Raw genomic sequence first — 22,848 nt, 5'->3', positions numbered from 1 at the left:
CCCTTATAGTTTTGCTGTAAATAAAAGTTAACTTTAACAGGCTATAACTCCGAAAATAATTGGCGGACCATCAGGTTTTTTTTTTAAATACTCGTCTTTCCGAGTACTTTCAAACCGTATTTTAAAATACAAAAAATTTGAAAAAAACATTAAATTATTGCAATTGTTTATAAGCGTGAAAATAGCGAAAATGTTTAAACAATCACCACGGCTCACCTAATCGTCCGATTTGAATTTTTCAAAAATCATTTTAAAGCTTGAGAGCTTTTTTTTTTTTGGTGAAATTTTCAAGTTTTCAAAGGCTTTAGATTTTTAGAAATTTGATTTTGAAAATATTTTAATAAAAAAAAATTTTTTTAACAATTATTATGTAAAAACTATCGAACCGAATTGGATGAAATTTGGTGGGATGATTCTATGCACTAAGAAGTTTAATTGGGAAAAGTATGAAGATCCTAGGTATTATTCAAGTGTCTGAAAAGAATAGACAAATAAACTAGCATTTTTTGCAATTTTTTAAATGATTTTTCCGATTTTTACAATAACAATAATTATTTTTTCGAATTGCAACCAACTCTATCTTGATCAAAATTTAATTACAAAACTTTTTTTCCTCTTCCATTTTTGTNTACCCTTATAGTTTTGCTGTAAATAAGAGTTAACTTTAACGGGCTATAACTCCGAAAATAATGGGCGGATCATCAGTTTTTTTTTTAAATACTCGTCTTTCCGAGTACTTTCAAACCATATTTTAAAATAAAAAAAATTTGAAAAAAACATTAAATTATTGCAATAATTGTTTATAAGCGTGAAAATTGCGAAAATGTTTAAACAATCACCACGGCTCACCTAATCGTCCGATTTTAATTTTTCAGAAATCATTTTAAAGCTTGAGAGCTCTTCTTTTTGCGGTGAAATTTTCAAGTATTCAAAAGCTTTAAATTTTTAGATTTTGAAAATTTTTTATTTAAAAATAAAATTTATCAATTATTATGTAAAAACTATCGAACCGAATTGGATTAAATTTGGTGTGATGATTCTATGCACTAAGTTTAATTGGGAAAAGTATGAAGATCCTAGGTATTATTCAAATGTCTGAAGAAAATTGACAAATAAACTAGCATGTTTTGCAATTTTTTAAATGATTTTTCCGATTTTTGCAATAACAATTATTATTTTTGCGAATTGCAACTAACTCTATATTGTTCAAAATTTAATTACAAAACTTTTTTCCTCTTCCATTTTTGTCTAAAATGAATAGTTGCTAAGTTATCGACGAGAAATCCATGAAAAAAAATGAATTTTTTTGCTATTTTTTTGTACTTTTTTGCAATAACAATTAAGCCCAGGTTTTTTTTTTATTTGCATAGTAAAATTATCATTTCTTTGCGTTTTACCCAACCCGAAATAGACAGCGCCTGGACTATTAGTTGAAATTATTTTATTTTTATTTTATTTTACTTTATTTTATTTAATACACTGTTCAACAGGTACTACCCAATTATAGAACAGGGATTTTACAGACAATAATAAAAGAAGTACATTAATTACAAACAAAATTAAAAAGAACAGAAAAAAATACAGACCATCATAAAAAAGAAGAAAATAAATAAAATCTATACACTGCATAGTACACATAAATGTAGATTAAAATTACATATTTGAAACTACCAGACATTAAAAATAAAGTATTTTTAAGTCATTTCAAGATTTCATAAAGTGGTGAATATTTGAGTACATTAGTACGAGTTGGTAAATAAAATGTTCTGTTTTTTCTAGAGCTAAGTCTAGGTAAAGAAAATGATAATCTGGTTATAAATTCCTGGCAGTCAGCCAAATTACGTAAAATTTTGAAAAGAAAAGTATTTCCTCTAGTTTTAAGGCTAATAAACCAATGTCTATTTAAAAGGTCCCCATGCGGATATCCGATATGAGGATATTAGCCATCAGATTTAAAATTTAAAAATCGACGCTGAATCGATTCCAGTTTATTAATGTGGACACCACCGTGCGGAGACCATATGGGAGAGGCATATTCAAGTTTCGATCTAACGTAACTAAAGTAAAGAAGCTTTATGACATCTAAGCTTGAAAAATCACGACAGTTGCGAACTATAAATCCATATGCTCTATTAGCTTCGGAGACAACAGTATCAATATGATTATTAAATGATAGTTTTTCATCAAATACAACACCCAGGTCTCGAAATGTTTTCGGTCTTGACAAAACATCATTATCAATGATGTAATTTAAACATAATGCGATTGAACTTGTTGGAGAAAGACATGACATCACCCTGTGTCTATATTAATGCAAAATAATATACTACAGTTAATTGTTAACGCATAAATTTTGGTAATATGGACAAATAGAAGGAATAATACATTAAAATGTCAATATTAAAGACATTTAAATAAATACAAGACTTACGTTTGTAATTTTTTTATGTTTATAGAGATTTAACTAATTTAGTTTGATTTCTATCACTTACTTGCCTTGCACTATATGTTACCTAACATCTGTGTGTGTTTAAACGTTGCTTTAATATATCAGATATAATTTATAAAACGCCCCCTTAATAGACTGTCATAGTTTTGATTACGCTACATAAATGGAAAAGTATTACAAATTTTTATAATAGGTAGAAGATATGTATATTTCAAATTTCAAATAAAAAAACTGAGTAAAATAGTAAAAAAATATACTGTTGTAGTATTTGGGGAACTAAATAAAAATTTTGATCCGACTTCCTCTGCAGCGATATAGGTTATACAGTGTCCCAAAAAGGTCCAAACACTCCGATAAATTTTTAGAGTCAAAAAGCTTTCAGACAGGGGTTGTAGGAATGTACGATATCAGTAAACGAATATGCTGGTGGTCTTAGATTTGATCTTGACCTTGTTTCTTGGTCACAACCAAAGTCAACTTGAAAATACACGGAACATTATTTTTTTATGCCACCGCTCGATAGAACGGCAGATTTTAATTTCTTAGAGATATGGAGTTGGAAAATGATTTCTGATATGTCCTGGAATGTCATTTGAAGGACAAACACTTTTTTCTGTGAGTAACTCGACAATGTCGAATTCTGAAGGATGTGACCTTGGATGGGACCTTCACCATATGATTTAAGGTCAAAATAAGATCGTTTTAATATCAAATGGAATACGCCATTTTTATGCCAGCAACCAATACAACGCAAAATTTTATGTTCTAGGATCAAATAAATTTTTTTAGGATGCCCTTGCATGTAACTTGAAGGTCAAACTCATTTTCCATAAAAAATAATGTTCCTATAAAAGTAATAGAATTTAATAAACTATTAGTACGATTTTGACAACCATTTTGATGAAACACCATTCTATAGGCTGACATCTAATTATCGTTAGGTCAAACCCAAGGTCACCATCTAATTTAAACGGTTTTATCAAGATAATATTCAGAGAAAATTGAGTTTGACCTCCAAATACCCGCAAGAACATCCCGGAAAAATTTTCTGATCCCATAGTCGGACGTAGAATATGACACTCTGTCGATTGTTACCATAGAAAAATAGGGTTTTCTATTTAAAATTTTCAAGTTGACCTTGAAAATTAACGTAAAGATCATATTCAACCTCACAATATCCCACAACTTTTATCTGAAATTTTTTCGACATAATTAAATCAAGAAAAGTTATCGGATAGTTCCAGTCTTTTTAGAATACCATGTATATTCACTTACATTACTATAAACATAGGGGCTAAAAATTCTGTATGACTAAATTAGATTTTTAATTTTTTCTAAGATGTTTATCTCTGTTTGCCCTTTTTTATAACAACCTACATGTTGCATTTAAGTGATCAATACTAGAAAACATTGCATTACAAATTCAAAACCGCCGTAAAAAATAGGAACAAAGGAAGAAAACAACACTTTATTAGTACAAAAGAGGTGAGAGCTCGCGTAGATAACAATGTATGCACATATTAGCAATTATTTACATAAGAATGTCAACTCGGGATAATAAGGGCAATTACATTTTACTATTTTTTCAATTATTTCCTTCATCATTAAGATAGTTTAAGAACACCTGGAATAAGACACATACTGTTTAAAAACGGAGTAATGTATTTTTAGGTGTATAAAAACCTCAACAGTTAGTAATCTTTATTGTCTTTAAAACTTATAAATATTGTCAGGGAATGATTTAGATTAAATCTAATTATAAACAGTGCTAGTAGATAGATTATCGTAAATTTGACGAAGATTGATCGCTTTAGACTTTGAAAATGATGGTATCAACGTCCTATCGAGTGTGGTATTTGAGGAAAAACAATAATATAATGATTTAAATAAAATTTTATAACATAAGTACCCGCATACCTTATGAATTTAATACGGTATAAATAAATATATTTAAAATCGTATGTAAATAGACAAAATACAGTTGTGTCTGCTTTACACATGCAAAAATTCTTAGTGGATCAAATAACTACCGGAATCGCAATCCAATTTTTACGAAATATAAAGCACCGGAAATATTTATGTAAAAATATTAAAGTTTATAGCTATTAGGTACTAACGATTTAAATATTTAAATGATTTCAGGAAGTTATAAATTTGCTTTGTCGTTCCATTATATACATATATATGACTCAGTTCACATTTCCCCTGCCAATTCGTTCCATGTTTTTTGTATGGTAATAATAACGTCGACTACTATCACTTTAGAGATATTGGAAATTCCTGCAAAGTGAAAAATCTAGAAACTGCGAACAGTATATTTTATCCTAACATTCTCGTCTCCAAAACACAACCTGTATATCACTTATTAAGACAGGTCCTTTAAACGAATTTTCAAATCGATCCTTCTGGGAAGTTTATAAGTTACGACTCCCTAGAAGTACGTTGAATTTTGTTCGCCTTGCTTGGGCCGAGTTCCCTTAAAACTCTCTCGGGCAAATCTGTTCTTCCACTGTTGAATATACTGAGAACCCCACTTACAAAACTGCTCGTCAAGCCGTTGGCAGTTTCTAAAATTACGTCGGCAAACAAACTTTAGTACTTAAGGCAAATTATTTTCCTGGGCATTGTCAGTGCCAGAGATGTCAGACATAGGTACAGTACAGTACAAAAACGACAGTAAAAATCTGGTGTGAATAGGGACCCGCTAAGGTCCGTTTTGCCCTTGAAAAACATTTTTTTTTTCAAAATTCGGAAAATAAAAAAATGACCAACTTTTTTCCACGATAACTAAATTTATCTATTTTTTATGAAGATTTTTTCTCTATCTTTTCTCCTTAAATAGTTACGATAACAAACATTATACAAAAATGTATTCTATTGTACTGGAACTAGTCATTACTTAATCAACATTACTGTGAAAAACAATTGCTGCAACTCCTGTCACAAATTTGTTTACATATTACTTGCTATGTTCTTCTTAAAAAAGGTCACTACACGAAGAAAAATAGAACAATACACATAATGACGGTTAAATAGGATAACCAAATATAGAAAATATTAAACAATTTTACTTGTAACTAACAAATATAACAATAACCAATAACAAAACACAAAACAAAATATAGAATTATGATTATTACTTTCAGAATTTTTCGATATACATGCCTCCTACTTTAAACAACGTTTCTCTTGAAAGATTCTCACAAACATGTCGAATCTTTTGATTTAAATGCTGCAAACTTCTCGTGGGTGTCTTATATATTTGATTTTTTAATATTCCCCATAAAAAATAGTCTAGGGGTGTTAATTCTGGAGACTTTGAAGCCCATTCTACAAGCCCATTAATTCCAATTCACTTAGTTCCGAAAGTATTTTTTAAATAGTCTGTAACTCTTTTAGCTTTATGTGGAGGAGCACCATCGTGTTGCAACCATATATTCAATCTGAGCTGCAGCGGCACATATTCAATCAGTGCTGGAAGTTTCTCTTGCAAAAACTGTAAATAGCTATTAGCGTTCAATACATTTTCATAAAAGTGTGGGCCAATTAAATGCATTCCAATAATGCCACACCAAAGATTTATTCCATAATGGCCCTGATTTTGAATGGGATTAACATAGTGTGGATTTTTAGTGGCCCAGTAATGTTCATTTCTTTTATTTCTGTTATGGGCTCGAGACGCGAACTTTGGGACACCCTGTACATAAGACAGAGGAAGGCCTATACCTTGACATTTATCAGATTCAAATTTTGTTTTAATTTTAATGCTTAATACCCTTGGGTTTTTACATGCCGTCATTTGATAATTTATTAGAAAAATAAACAAAATGACAAGAGACGCAATATTACTATTTTTTTTATATTCTTAGTCCATTGTTTTTTGTTAATTTCATATTAAAGTAATACTTTTTCTGGCTCTTGAATTATAAATGATATCTGTTGTAATAACTCAGCCGCTCCCGAATGGACTGATAATGTGCCCCTCCCTGAAGTAGAGCAATTTACAGGGGATTTTGACATATGTACATCTACCACTGTTTATAAGAAAATTGCTACCTCTTTTAATTTTCTTTTAACGACATTATTTCATTTTTTAAAAACATGTATTTTATCATTAGCTGATATTTCTTTATCTTATTTTAAAGATATTAAGCCAACTCAAATAAATTCAATTTTCTTTCTATAAATCGTAACAAAAGAAATTACAAGATTCCTAACTGGTCATATTGCGGGAAACAACTACTACGAGTAGTATAATTTATTTTCCCTTTCCAAAATTTTTGTTAATTCAGACAAATCTAGCAATAGTTGAACTTGTTTTGTGGTCATTAAGTAGTTGTTAGTAACTCATAAATAAATAACTATCAGTTGGACAGGCAGAAGAGGTCCTGTACCATAACTTCAACGGTCACCCGACATTAATCCCCTTGATTATTTTGCCCATGGTCATACTATGAAACAACAGGAATACTCTTCTCCAATAAGTTCAGGGTGTCCCACTTAACTTTCCCACTCCACTTATCTTCGCTTTTTGTTAAGTAATTCACAATTACTGTTTATTGTTATTTTAATTGTCATAAACGTCAAAATAATTATTGGAAATAATCAATAAAATCATGGAAATCTTGATTATGCAATATGCGGGGTTCATTTATACGATTAAATGCAAATATATCAAAAATAAGTGCCACATAATATGTTATATACTTTTGTTCAGGATAAAAGTTTACATCTAAAAATGTAATATTTTTCAGGGAGTTCCATTAAAAAAATAATAAGTTGTATCTGTCATATTGATATTTAAAATTGAATTATTTTTTTGTTGTTACAAACACAAAACTTCATAAAAAACACTTTTGTGTTTTGTTTCAACAAAATCTTTATATCTGTACAAGTATCCGAGATAAGTGGAGTGGGAAAATTAAGTAGGACATCCTATACAAGGGATGAACTAATACAGTGCATTCAGATAACAAATTTATCGTTATAGATGTAATAATAAACATTTTTCAGTTCAATTAAAATTTTGTGTAAGTTTAACCATCGATAGGTCTCGTCAAAATAATGTCATTTTGAAGTATACACCTTTTCTTACAAATACTTTCTTTCAGTGATATAAACTCTTGAAAAAACATTTTTTTTGTTTTTATTTATTTTTTCTTAAACTATGAAAACCATTTATATTTATTATGAAGTGTATTTTACAAAATATTGTGGAAATGGATTATAGGCGTCCGTAAGCGGTTTTGATAACCCCTATAATTTCTACGCCATCGGAAATTTTTCAAAATAAATATATTGTTTTACATTGTAGACTGATCGAATTAACTCATTTAGAGGAAAAAAAAAAGAAAATTGTTTCCTGGACTTTTATAAGTGGAAATGGTAAAGGGGCTTATGATAAACGAAAAAAAAAATAAATGCTTGAGCAGGGACGGCGGAGGGTTGATTTAGGGGGTTGAAAACAACATAACCTCAAAATTTCCGAGAAAAATCCGAAGAACAGGTTTTTTCTGAATTTTCGTTTTTTATTTCTCATTTCCGCAAAAATAATTTAATTTTGACGAAACTTGGTGAAACTATACATTTCTCTATCTTAAATAACCTCAAATTTTTTTAAATAAAAAAATCAAGAAGTTTCTGAGATATTAATTTTTTTCGGCCTGAAACACTTTTTTTTCAAAGAAAAATTCTACTTAAAAAAATCATCGTACAGAATTCTGCCGGTAATAATTTTTTTCGTTTTGACATATACTTTTTGGTGAAATAAAAAAAATTTTAATCACAGCTCAAAAACATGCTCAAAAATGTAAAAAGTAAAAAATGACTTGCAACAATGAATTTTTCAGTTATTGTTGATAATTTGTTTAAATTAAAAAACATTCAAAAACTGATTACACCATTCAATTCTACGAAAAAAAATTTAAAAAAACTGTCTCATTGACCCAAAACTATTTTTATACACTATTGCTATAAACATAAGTCGAATAGTGAATAAATAAAATAAATAATAATTTTTTTTCCGCAGGATCGATTAGTGTACTTATTTTTTTTAAAGTTTGATGAATTCATAGATATACAGTGTGTCCAAGATAAGGATGGGATAGCATTAGGATCTAGGAAACGGTAAAATATACGGGGTGGCTCAGATTAGAAAAAAGTAGTGTTTTTTATACCTAACAATATTCTGTTTAGATTAAAATTCCGGGTAGTTCCGGAAATATCCGGAAAAACCCTAAATTTTGCTAAATTGTTTAATTTTTTTCTGGCTTTATTTGAAAACGAATTTTAAAATAAATTACATATTTACAATGCCACTTTTTCCGCTTTATACAATGGCGTCAACATTTTTGCAATCCGACGTTTCGTCTTTGAGGGGCCATCATCGGATTTATTTTTTTAAATACGTCGCTGCTATTTTTATGACAAAATTTAAAGTCATTTTTAATTCTAAATTAGAGGATATTACTATTGTAAACGCTTAAAAAGTTTTTAGCTTGTTTTATCTATAATTTAAAATTTTTCCTGAGTATGACTGAACGCTTTCAAAATATCTATTTACTACTGTTAGCAATACTAATTAGAAATAATAAAATATTTCATAAATTCGTATTATTTTTTTATTAGGTACCTACTTTTTAAATTATGGATTAAAAAAAATTGTTGGATATTTTGTGCTGTATTGACTTTTATTCCCTCCTCTCTCTATCTCTCACTTTCTCCTCCAATAGATATAGGTATTTTGAAAGCGTTCAGAGCCGTACTCAGGAAAAATTTTTAATGATAGGTAAAAACCTTTTTACAATTATTTACGATTACAATTACGATTACGATTACAATAGTAATATCATTTAATACAAAATTAAAAATGACTAGATTTTGTCATAAAAATAGCAGCGATATATTTAAAAAAAATTATCTGACGATGGCCTGTCGAAGACGAAACGTGGATTCCTAAAATGTTGACGCCATTGGAAATGGCAATGTAAATATGCTATTTATTTAAAATTCGTTTTCAAATAAAGCCAAAAAAAATAAAACGATTTTGCAAAATTTCGAGTTTTCGGATTTCGCGTCAAAGTAGACATTGCAGTTAATACTTTGTATTGCTGAAATCTCAAAACATCCTGAGATAATTTATCATTTGTGCATTTGTAATTCGAATTAGATGTTTATAGCAATAGTGTACAAAAATAAAGTTTTGGGTCAAACAATGAAACACAGTTTTTTTTTTCGTAGAATTGAATAGTGTAATCAGTTTTTGAATGTTTTTTAATTTAAATAAATTATCAACAATAACTGTAAAATTCATTGTTGCAAGTAATTTTTTATTTTTTTTGCATTTATGAGCATGTTTTTGAAATGTTTTTTGAAAATTACAGATTTTTTTATTTCACCAAATAGTATATGTCAAAACAAAGAAAATGATTACCGGCAAAATTCTGTACGATGATTTTTTTAAGTAGAATTTTTCTTTGAAAAAAAGTGTTTCAGGCCGAAAAAAATAAATATCTCAGAAATTTCTTGATTTTTTTATCTAAAAAAAATGGAGGTTATTTAAGACAGAGAAAGCTATACTTTCACCAAGTTTCGTCAAAATTAAATTATTTTTGCGGAAATGAGAAATAAAAAAAGAAAAATCAGGAAAAAAACCTGTTTTTCGTATTTTTCTCGGAAATTTTGAGGTTATGTTAAAAAGTGACCTCTACAAAAGCTGTAGATTTTTGCATGATCTACAACTTTTGCATTGGATACTTTTTTGTTTGACCTCAACTTTCGTCTGAAATCCCAATGATACAATTTTTCATAACTTTTCAACCTCCCAAATCAACCCTCCTCTGCCCCTGCTCACGCATTTATTTTTTTAGATTTATTATAAGCCCTTTTACCATTCCCACTTATAAAAGTCCAGGTAACAATTTTTTTTTCTCCAAGTGTAATTTGGTTGGACTAAAAGGAAGCCTTTGGAAGAAAAAGTATATGCTTCAAAATGACATTATTTTGACGAGATTGTTAATCTAATCTAGTCATAAAAAGTGAATCACCCTGTATAAAAAAAGTGGCACTGACTACCCGTCTACCACGTCACTGGTGGTGGTACTGAGTCGCTTGTATATAATTTTTAAACCTCGACACAAGACATGCCCAATTTGGTTTCGTTAGTACTTGCTGTTTTTTTAAATATCACGAAAAAGGTTAGAAAAAATTAAACTCAACACCCTGTATCTCAGTTAGAAAGCGATGGACAACCAATGTTCACAAGAACTTTTTTGTTTAAAATGAAGTCTTCTCAACTGTTAAGAGTTAGTACATTTTAAACAGCGTTTTCGACTTGCTTGCACTTTTGCGCTCGGACCAACTCTAATAATAAAGGGCGGTAAATATTCTCAAATAAGTCAAAAACGCTACAACAGTGAGCATGTAGAAGTGAAACCAGATCTGGCAAGAATATAGGTTATGTTTATATGACTCACCGTTTGTCAGACTGACATCCGACATCTTCTTCACCATCTCAGTCACCTTCCTGCCATCCAAGGACCCATCTACCGATTCCCTGGACCTCCTTTTCAGCGTATCCTCCCTCTCCAGAGCGTCACTGACAATTCCGCTGTCATTGTACATATCCTGACTGATAATCTCCACATTGTCCGTGACGAAACACTCGCAGGGGTTACTGTCCAAACTGATTTGGCTGGTTCTAGACACGCCGAGTTTGCTCAACTTCTTACACTTCTCTTCCTCGTGCCTGGCCCGGTATTCGTTCAGCTTGAAACTATTCAACGTCAAATTGTGCAGGAAGGTCTCGTGAGTAGAATTCGGAACTTCCACGTCCAGATTTACGTTTTCCTCGCTGATGTGGGGCTCGGTAACAGCGGTGGTGAAGCCTACAGGTGTCAAGGGATCCGTGAAGTTTGAATCGGAGCTCGACGGGGAGGTAGCGACTTTTTTCTTGTCGTTGCTTAGGTTGTTTACTTTGCACCATGAATCGGTCACTATGACGTTGTCTTTTTCCTTGTCCGTTTTTTCGTGCCGATTGGGAGTTTTTGTTTCCGGTTGTTTTTCGAGTTTCGAATCGGACACATGCTCTTCGAATTCCGCTTCGTCAGGTACTACACCTGCGAAGAGCAATTCGTCGGATTTACCTTTTTTTCCTCGTAGTTTTATTTTCGTTTTCGGCTTCCCGGGTGATTTGCCCTTCACCGGTTTCGATTCACTGGTCTGCAGGTTTCCCATAGTTGAAAAACTATAACCTTGTCACTTCAACAACAACTATAGACTATTAACAACATTAAATAGCGTTTACACATTATTTAAACTTGTAGTTAACGTTTGAATGTATTGTAAGCACTGCGGCACTTGATTATTTCCATTGGGAAGCCGTGTGGGTAGTGTTTATCGTGTGACAGTGACCAAGTCAACTGATTCTGTCTGCTTTGTTGAAATCCGTACCGACAAACTTTTTATATGTAATGCCCGGCTGATTTTTTAATGTAATTCAGTCACTTGCTTTGTAAATATCACATTTTTACAAATTGCGGATAACACACGTCCAGCCTAACACTGGCACGGTTCTGCGCAGACTCCCGCTAAGGATCGATTATCCTGCCGCTGCTTTTGGCAGACGCTCAGGCCGAATTGACAGGAATAATATATCGACGGTGGATTTATGTTTTTACTTGTTTTGGTGTGGTGTTTCTTACGGAGTTCTTTTCGTGAACAGTGGCGTTTTTGGTAATCTTCATCGGGGATAAATTCAAATTCGCTCTCAGGCATATTGTGTACTTGTCAGTTGAGGATGTAAAGAGGTGTCTGTGGGTGTAATGTCAAAAATAATAGTGGCGATGTCAGCAATAAAATGTGACATATTCGGTCTAGATCACAACTAGAATAAATGTACAATTTATTATTATTCCCATATAAGAAAATAAAACTGTATTTTTTTGCCTTACAAAATAAACTGATGCAAACAATTAAAAGGTCAAAAGAATTTCCGAAAATTTTCTGTGATTTTTGACAGGCTGCGTTTAGGTGAAAAATTGACGTATCGCGGATTAAAAAAAAAGCATTTTGAAGCTTCAAGATTCTAGTTTTTAGATCTTTAGGTCGAAATTTTTTAGGAGCTACGGTTATCAGGCAATTCTAAAAAATAGCGTGACAAAAAATGCAAATGCAATTTTTTTTTTCTGAGTCCAAGGACTTTTTTCAGCTAAGCCATTGCATGGACCAGATAGCTTGTTTATTCAGCTTCATTTTCCTTTTTTTTTTTAATTTCGATACGACCATTTTTTATCGAAATATCGGACTTTTACTGGAAAGGGATCCTTTTGTCTTCAACCATCGATATCTTGGCGACAAATGGTCGTACAGAGAATTGCAGGGCAGTTTCGAAAATTGGAATAAATTTCCCATAACATGCTGCCGCGACTTTTTGGAATTTTTTTTCATCTTTTACACGAATTTAAAAAAAACAGGAAAAAAGGGTAATTTATGTTTTTTTTTTAGAAAAGTGACGGCTAAATTAGAAATATTCACGAAATAACTAATGCTAAGCATGTCTTTTACAGTTCGATATACCCAGAAGAACCCTGTGAAGTTTCATCTCGATCTAGCGAACCGTTTCTTTGTTTCAAACAGTCAACATTTGAAAAAAATTAAAGGGCTACGTTTTTTGAGCTTAAACGCTTCATAATCATGATTAAAATGAAAAAAAAATATTTTTTTTGAGGTTTTCTCACAAATAACGGTTAAATTAATAAAAAAAAATTGAAATTTTTTTTCCGAGAAGAAAAAGGGTATCTTTGAAAAAAACTGTTTTTAAGTGACTAATTTTAATTTAATTAAAAGTTGATGAACAGAAGCATAGGACGAAAAAGCCTAATAGTGCTGAAATCAGTTGGATTTTATTTTCTTCAATGTTCGGAAGGTTTTTCAAAAAAACAAAAAAAACGAAAATTTTTTGAAATTTTTCTCCTAAATCACGAAAAAATTTCGGAAATTCTTTTGACGCTTTAATTTTTTGCATTAGTGGAAATAATATTTAACTAATAAATTCGTGCATAAAGTAGTGTTTTTGCTAATCAAAATTGTAGGAAAATGCAGTTTTATTTTCAGTATTGTGAACTAAGAAAAATTATATTTAAGTTTAACTAAATTGCCTTACAAGAAGTTAAATTTATTATTGAGTGTTTTTTAAATAATAAGAAGATTGAAGCTATTTTATTCGAATTTGAAGTGTGTAAATACTTTAGGTTTATTAAAAATAACAAATTTTTCAAACGGAAAAGTAGTATCTTATTAAAGAGATAGTATGAAGACAAAAAAGGTGTTGAAGGTTGAAGAAGGCAAATAAAAAGGGGCACTAAATGGGAGAAAAAAAAAATTAAAAAATGAAAACAAAGAAACAGACGAAAATCCTAAGCAAACATGCTGTGGACTTTAGATAATTTATATAAAATTCAATTTAGAAAATTATAGATCTTCCGAAAGGTACACTAATTTACTTTTTATTCCTGTCTCAAATAACTGGCACATATATTTAAACCTAACCTAACTTATCGAAAATAACAAATATTATTTCATTTTTAGTCCTCACTTAAAAGTGTTTCTGAATATTGAAAGTTTAACATGAAAAAAAAGTTCGTAGGATATCTACGAACGATTGCCCTAAAATTTCCTTTGTAGCTTTAGATTTTTTATTTTCCACAAGCGTATGTAGTTGTCACAATTTTTTTATTTACAGAGGCAAAATTTCGGAAATGAACTTTCATTTTCGCTTGCAATGTTTCTTTCTTCCAAAATATTCCACACTAGAATCATTATTTCAATAGGTTCCTAGTTAGTTGTTTTTGGTCACGACAGCTATCCATGAATAAAATAAATTATTTATGTGATTTTCCTCGACTGTTTGAAACTTGAAATAAACCGTATTTTCTCATTATTTTTGCACACCTTGTAGTGCCTGCATGAAGCCAGACGTATGTTTATAGAAACCTATACACCCTGTATAACTTTTAATTACGTTATAACGACTTTATAACAACCAGGATGACAAGTTTTTGATCCAATTTTTATAATCAGAATACATTTTCGCATTCTCCTTCCTTCCCTCCTACCCACGCCACTGATATCACCATTGGAAATAATCAACATTATTCGTTGATAAGTTCATGAGGTCAGCCAGCTATCGAATCGATGTTTTTTCTTTTTTACTATGTTTAACGCAAAATATTCGTTACGCAAATGCTAATAGCGTTCTGCTAATTTAATATGCGGGCATTAATTTTGTAAACGTGTCAAGGTAATTGAGTCAAAGTTTGAAATGTCAATGGATGGGTATATTTGAGCTAATTGAATTGACATTATGCATTGCACTAAAACTAGAGTACTTCCAGTTTGCAGGTTTGATTTCTAAAACTCGTGTGTGTTAATGTCGAAATTAAAGTTTTTTTTGCTAAATTTCAATTGCTTAGTTTGTCTTGAAAACTTTAACAGTAGGATGGACTATTAGTTACGTCATACTGATTTGAGGAAGGAAATTTTTAGTCCAGTAACTTTAATCACTGTGATTACGAAATATATTTAGAATCTTACAACTTAAAAAATATTATTTTCATATTTAGAACGCTATTAATAGCACTGATTGAACTATTTTTTTTATCACATAGTTTTTATCTTGTAGTTTATAAAATAATATTGAATCATCGTTGACCCTTGTAATGACATTTAGTTCATATTTATTTCCACTGATTTGTCGATGTTGTTAACAGTACGCAAACTTTTAACATAGACATATATAGTTATGACCTAAATAACACATGTCATGTTAACGAGTACATACATACATATAATATTCTATTTTTAGTTGATTGTGTTTTTTTTTCCATTGTTTTTCACTTCCTTCCGTCGTTTACCAATAATTCTAATTAAACCAATTATACCTAGCTATTACAGTTACATTAATATGTACAGTTTAATTGTATTCTATATACAAAGTGCCTTCCAAAGTAAACTAGATTTTCAAAAATAGGTATTCCTAATGAGGCCATCTATTGGCAATTACAGGGGTAGGTAGATCCTTTACTGATGTACTGTCAAAATTTCATGACATTTGGACGTGTGGAAGCGGAGCTATAGCGTCTGAAGTGACAGTGTTTTCATGTCATCGGTACAAAAATAAGCATCAGACCTAAGTTTTGTTTTAAACTTGGTAAAACTTTTACCGAAACGTTTCAGTTGATGATAATTTATTCCGTGGCAGAGTTCCTGAGTGGTAAACGCTGTTAAAAAACGGTTGTGAGGAGATAAATATGACAAAAGATGAGCCAACTGAAATCCGTGATCATAGCAGATTCCATAAAAATTATGCTTGAATTATCAAAGATCCGTACGTCGCTCACGAAGAGTATAATCCAGGTGTTGGACACTTAATTTGGAAGAGTAAGAAAACACCAAAACTTCGAGAAAGTTTTTAATAACAATAAAAACAAAACGAACAAACAAAATAATGAAGACACAACGAATTCGAACAAACATTAGTAATTAATTTACACGCGATAACGCAGGGACCCAACAGAATTCATAGCAAAATTTGGGAAGACTTTATCCATTATTAAATTAACCTGAGACTCTAAAATTAAGAAAGCTGCCCAGTGTGGAACCCAAGGAGAAAACTGCCTTTTTTCGGAGATCTCCCTTGAATTCAACATCTCGCTTCGACACGCCCATTTCTTGGGTACAGAAATTTCGGTTCTTATCTTATTGGCGGGCTCCTTGAATATCGGGAGTTGAAATAGCTTAACTATACCATGTTAATATCTAATTGATTGTATGGGTAATTTTGTGACTAAACTGAACTTACAAGTAACGTTACACGGGGCGGATTAGTCAATCTCATTTAACCTATTCTTATAGCTTGGAAAATCCGCCTAAAAACCAGCTATTTGATCTATTATTATTTTCCTCACAACATTCTAACAACTTATTTAAATATTTTGGAATACCTGCGTCTTTTTGAATGTATTTGGCGCGTTATTAGAAATACATATTTTTTCCCTTCACCATGGGCTAAACCGATGCAGTTAGTCGATACCAGATGCCCAACACATGGCCCCGACGATCTACGTCTACTTGTTTATGAGGCCTTCTTCTTCATTATTACTCCCGGTGATAAGAAGCACTAGTTTCTCAACGGCTTTATGTCGACGCTGAACCTACTTGAAAACCCTTAACTTTTCAATAATTATTGTTGACTGAGTTGACCCATGCGTTCCGAGAACTAACAAATAATCTATCACGAGTCCCGGCTTTTGTTACAGAATTCAACATTGGAAGGACATCATCAGAGGCCAAAAAAGGACAAAAAACTTCCTTTACAACATTGTGACTGGTGATGAAACGTGGTGTTTTCAATATGATCCAGAAAACAATCGCCAAAGTGCCTAGTGGAAGGCGCCAGACGAACCAAAACCCAAAAAATCTTTTGGAGAAGTTGAAAGTGAAGACAATGGTGATTTGCTTTTACGATTCCAAGGGCGTTGTCCACAGTTTGTTCCACCTGGCCAAACCGTTTATTTTTTTACTATAAATCGCGTTTTAACTGTCAACCGCTCCCCGTATTTGCCTGTCAAATGTCAGTTGGCATTGTTTCATAAGACATACTAAAGCATTGCTATGTTGTGTCTACTGGCAGAGAGCAACCTACTAACCCGTAGGTACCATGCAGGCACCGAACTAGGCGAAACAAACTCTTTAATTAATGATTTTGTCAGAAGCAACTATTCTGAGCGTTTACATATCCTTTCCAACATTGGATTTCACTCACGATATTATTAATTCCATGTCTGGTGATTATGTTGACGAATGATCTTAGCTGCTTCATAGATTGTGGTGTAATTGAATGCTGGATAGGGCATGTAGGCCACATAGTAGTTAGTTCCCACAGCATCATCAGTTAAAATAATAATATTTACACTTCACAATCAGAACAACTTTATACGAAATTTAAATTTAAATAAATTTAGTTATGTGACATCAATGCGATACAAATTCGTTACGATGAACGCCATTTGCAAAAGGAATCATTTCCTTTTAAAAAAAAAAGTGTAATGAGAAAGTCGTGTTTTGTAAACGTTCCTATTGTGTTTAATTATATGAATGAGGTGACTCGTCTTGTTTGGTTGGTGGTATTTGTACAAAATTATCAGTTATTTCTTATCTCTGATTTATTTCCATACTAATTATAGTAATCGTTATAGTACAAACATACATTTTAACTCAAGGTTTAAAATAAAAATGAATTAACTGTGACATTTTTAACATGATGTTCATACTTTTATCTTTTAACCTAATCTTAAAAAAAAATTGAAAGTATACTAAAATAACGAAGCAGTTGTTATATATTTATAAGCAGACATGTTTCACTTAACTTTATTATTGCATTTTGAATATTTTTCTGTATTTGGAATTACCTTATTCAAATTAAAATTTTTAACAAAGTCAGTTTTGGGGCAGGAATATTACTACGCCCTTGCACATATTATTAACGCGTGTGATGACACGTGTCTACGTTTTGCAGAAATGTCTATTAGGTACATTATTTTAAATGAAAACGTGTCTGCACAATGGGGGTTTACGTAAATTAACTCGTAGTGGTTTAAATGTAGTATTCTCTTTGTATAAGGTAAAAGTAACGAGGATAGAAAAGGACCTGACCACCTGGAGTGATTTTTTCTTACTCCCGATTATTCCGTGGCGTTAGAAGCCGATAAATTCATTTTTTATTTATTACATTATTCATTCAGCGAGAAGGAAATCCAATTTTAGAAAATTTGCTGATTTAAAAAGCACTTTTTTTGATGACGTACATAGAACTGTAATAAGAAGACCAAATCAGAGGTATACTCTAACTTGGGTCTAATAAAACAAATATAAGATACATAGAATAGAAATATTCTTGAACTCTTATGGCTTTTCGGAACATTTAAAATTAATCCGTTATTTTTGCATTGTATGCCTAGAAAGACCATACCGTTCGGAAGTTTTTCAAAGTTGGATAAGAGATATATCGAACCCTGATGCATACCTGAAATTTGATTAAATGTATTAGATTTGCTATCAAGGTATAGTACAAATAGAACGCGATGAAAAATACAGACCAATCTTTGTACAGTATATTTCGCGGTTTATTTCATTTAAAACCTTGGAAAAAGTTTCTGCAGTAATTTTTCAAACTAGACTTTTTGTGTAAAAAGAAATGTTCGCAAATGATTAGTTTAGAAAAATTACGGGAAATAGTAATAAGTCTGTAATTTTCAACATCACGTTTGCTCCTCTTTGTAAAAGCAGGACACACACAGGGCTGCTTCCATAAATCGGGAAAGATACTGAAAAATGGGGTCTTTGCAAATTTATTACTCCCGGTGACAAGAGGCACCAGTATCTCAACGACTTTATGGCGACGCTAAACCTACTAGAAAACCCTTAACTTTGCAATGATTATTTTTGATTGAGTTGACCCATGCGTTCCGAAAACTCACGAGTCCCGGTTTTTGTTACAGAATTCAACATTGGAAGGACATCATCAAGAAGGCCAAAAAGGACAAAATTTTCTTTCACAACATTGTGACTGTCTGTAATTTTCAACATCACGTTTGTTCCCCTTTGTAAAAAACAGGACACACACAGGGCTGCTTCCATAAATCAGGAAAGATACTGAAAAATGGGGTCTTTCTTTGAAAATCCTGGATATGATTTCGAAATTAAATTGCAGAATCTTATAACAAATGCTTTATCTGGTATAATAACATAATATGTAAGTACAGCGGTTCCAGATAGCCGTCAGAGTGTTGAGGCATCAGCCTATGTTTTTATTGAAAATACTTACCCAACAAGTTGAAACTAGTTTAAAACATCAGTATTAACGCATCTGACACGTCGAGCTGCGATGTGATGAATCCTAAGAATACAATTTCTTGAAGCAAATGAAATTAAAATAAAATTCCTATTTACAAATTCTTAAATAGACATTTATTTACAAAAAATTAAAAATACAAATGAAAAGTGCGTAATGTTTATTTACAAAGTTAAAAACCACTGTATATTTATCCTTAATGCCTAATCTTACATTTACAAAATAATAGTCTTTTGTATTTTTATTTACAAAAAAATATACAATTTAAAAAATTTAAATAAATAAAATATTTAAAAAATATTTGCCTATTTTGCGCTTCATTGATAAAAATATGCTTTAAGTACTTCATTTTTCTGGTTTTTAAGAAATTTTCAAAATTCCTAACAATGTACTTCGAAAAAAAAATAAAATAACATTGATATTTTAAAATACGTTGTTAGGATTTCTCCATAATTTCTAAAAAACCAAAACATTAAAAAAAAGTCAATTTGTGTATTCTAGATTTCTTAACTAACCAAAAGTTGTTTACTATATCAAGTGTTCCTAGAATGATAGAAAGCACTAAAAACAAATCAGATTTCTTTGTAAATAAGATAAGAAAAAACCCAGAATACACAATTTTTAGATATCCCAGTCAAAGAATAAACGAAAATATACAATTTATGTAGGCCAGGATTGTTTTAGTTTTGGTAAAAATATAATTATAACTGCAATTTAAATAACAAAAAACGAAGAACAAAAAAAATTGGAATTTACATCTTGAGAGCGAAATTACGTTTATTCGGTTTTTTTTTGACTGGACATCAGCATAATTATAACTCCGTATCTCTGAGATCAATTTGAAAAATTGAAAAAAAGTCTAAAATTAAAAAAGTACAAAAGCAATCCGCTGCACTTCTAACTGTCATATAAAAAAGTGGCAAATTTTGCTACAGCGTAAAACTCTCAGAAATGCATAGTCATTTTCAATGGTGCTGAACACGATTCTCAAGTTATTTTTGTGCGATTGAACCTAGTTTTCGAGAAAATTTTTTTTCACAATTCTAACTTACAAACCTAACACATCACTCGAATCCTCGCTCATTGTAACACCTGGCGGTCTATACATGCTTTAAAACACGTAAATAAAGATCTAATAATTCTGACAAACGTACCTATTTTCAGAAATTTGAAGGAAAAATGTATTTATTTAAAATATTTATATTACCCCTTAACATAAAATCGGCCTATTGGCAGATCCCATTCTCAACGCGATTTCGTATTTTCGAATTCCCCCTTTAGTTTGCCAGTTAACATTTGAAATATGGTTACTAAGTACCGCAAATTTATTTATACAGGCAGCATATCGATTAAAAGCGATGTATTTGATAAAGATGTTTATGTTTTTAACTGTTCGTTACATTTATTTACATTTTTTTATTTCATATCATGGGACTCGCATGAACGGGTAAACAAAGTTGATTTTCAGTACTTAGTAACCTATTTTAGGCAGTCAGACAAAGATGACAGACGGTATAGAGAGGAGCAGAAAAATTTACTGGACGACGATCAGAGATGGAAATGTCTGGATATTTTTCTTAAAAAAAATAGTAACTTTATTTCAGACGCGTGTTCATCACCTCAAACATAGGGAAGTAGGCAAAATTTCGCGAGAGTTTGAAAATTTTATGCCGTAGTAAATAATTACCAAAAAAGTAAGTAAGTAGATATAAATATTGTAAAATCCCAATTAAGTACGATTACACAAAAATATATAACAAGCGTGATAAATTGTGTTAGTTTCCTTTGGCACTGTTTCAAGACACAAAAGTATATAAAATCCGTAGGATAAAAAAGGAAGAAAGTCCTCATTTGTACCTCGCACCGACCACTAAACTAAAACGATAAAATAACGAATGGAAAGTAACACAATTAACACAACTCGAAATCATTTAAACAAATACAACAATATAGAGCACAACAATCACTTATTGCAAGTTAAATCACATTTCATTAAAATTGTTCATCGTAATGTTTTCGTCACTTCTGGCTAAAATGGCATTCGTAAGTCACTTAAAATGGCATAGTAAAAGTTCACACACATTCGCGTACAGACAATAATCAAACTGTTAATACTAAATGTGAAGGATGTTCGTGTTGCCAGCGTTACTGGGTACGATCGAATTTGGAAAATTCTAAAAGCGGGACAGCGTGGTGTCAATTCTCAGTACATTTTCTATGAACATTCATGGAACGTTCAAAATAAGATGCACGGGACATTTTAAAAATATTCTATAAAAATATATTCTATAATATTCATAGAATACTTGAATCTCTAGTATATGAATTTTCCATGAACACTAAAGAATAAAAATAATATTCATGGAATATCGGATATGATGACACGCATAATTAAAAAAAAAAATACGGACAACTGAACAACACTACATTAAAACTGTGATCTTTCAGGTACTTAAGAAGATAATTTCCAAAACAAGCTGAGAAAAACCATACAATTCTCTCATTCGGGGGACGATGTTGCTTAAAATTTATTGTTACGAATTTAAAGCTTACACGATTATTTCACGAATTACCCTCCTTGTTCGCGAATTGGGGGTGGAGTATCCACTCTCTAAGCTCTCTTCGTAACTCAAGGACATGTGCTGCGGTGGTTTCTCGTCTTCCATTTGCTCCAAATAGGGATCTGGTAGGCCGCTGACGTCATGGTATGGGGAATCTGAAATGAAATATAAAGAAAATTGACTCGTAATGCTGAGTTGAGGCGTGTCAGTGCGTGTCATAAGCGTATAAGTAGTAAAGACCTCCCTTACTTCTTCATAAATAAAAGTTTGAACGATCAAATACATACTCTTAGTATAATTAAAACGAAAACAATTTTTGGAACCCTCTAAAGTGATACGCCTATGGAACGGCATTCACCGCACGCCTTACCACTTGCATGGATATACATGATGAGAATTGAAGGGAAAAAACCATTAAAGATGTAAATTTTGTAAATTTCATAAATCAGGAACAGTGAAGACTGGAGCGCACACAACATAAAGTGTCAGTGTTGAACAAGCCTCTTTAATCCACAATAACTATATTGTACTCACCAATATGTTGCTCGATGCGTTTCTTAGGTTTATGAACAGCCGCGTAGGGGTCGCTACAGTAGTCTTGTCTGGACGGATTGTTACTGTTCCTCATATAATCGTCGCCGTGATTACTTTGAGTCGTGATGTGCGGGTACGGAGCGTAATCGTCGACGGCGCCGTATCCACCGTGGGTGATCGGGTCGTAGCCGTACGAATTCTGCCTGTCCACGTTCATGTGGTGCGGCTGAAGCTGGCTGTTGGAGTTGGTGGAAGCCGCCGCCATCTTCATCTGCCACAACGAGTCCTGAGAATTGACGCTGCCTCCGTTGTTCGAGTTGGAATAGCTGTTCTCCAAGTAACCCATATTTGCCCCTGGAATAATGTCGTAGTCTTAATAACTCGGCGATAGAAGA

At 31.7% G+C, this 22,848-nt stretch overlaps 2 protein-coding genes across 3 annotated transcripts in view; both read right to left on the bottom strand.

Annotated features, from left to right (window-relative positions):
• The window catches only part of LOC108914171 (protein cappuccino), a 33,347-nt gene extending 21,282 nt beyond the window's left edge, over positions 1-12,065 (bottom strand). For both annotated transcript variants that reach the window (XM_018719909.1, XM_018719914.1), the window contains exon 1: positions 10,924-12,065. In XM_018719909.1, the coding sequence (XP_018575425.1) occupies positions 10,924-11,683 (760 nt within the window). In that variant the 5' untranslated portion in view covers positions 11,684-12,065. The remainder of the gene's footprint in view (positions 1-10,923) is intronic.
• A 7,706-nt stretch (positions 12,066-19,771) lies between these two features.
• Positions 19,772-22,848, bottom strand: part of LOC108914197 (hemicentin-1) — a 193,543-nt gene continuing 190,466 nt past the window's right edge. Inside the window, exons 9-10 of the mRNA XM_018719947.1 lie at positions 22,454-22,807; positions 19,772-22,074 (exon numbers count right to left, since the gene is read on the bottom strand). Coding sequence (XP_018575463.1) covers positions 21,908-22,074; positions 22,454-22,807 — 521 coding nt within the window. The 3' untranslated portion in view covers positions 19,772-21,907. The remainder of the gene's footprint in view (positions 22,075-22,453; positions 22,808-22,848) is intronic.

Source organism: Anoplophora glabripennis, unplaced genomic scaffold (genome assembly GCF_000390285.2).
Source record: "Anoplophora glabripennis isolate ALB-LARVAE unplaced genomic scaffold, Agla_2.0 scaffold16, whole genome shotgun sequence".
NCBI classification, from domain to species: Eukaryota; Metazoa; Arthropoda; class Insecta; order Coleoptera; family Cerambycidae; genus Anoplophora; species Anoplophora glabripennis.
Note: the sequence above shows the minus strand (reverse complement) of the source record. Positions and strands in the feature narration are given on the sequence as shown.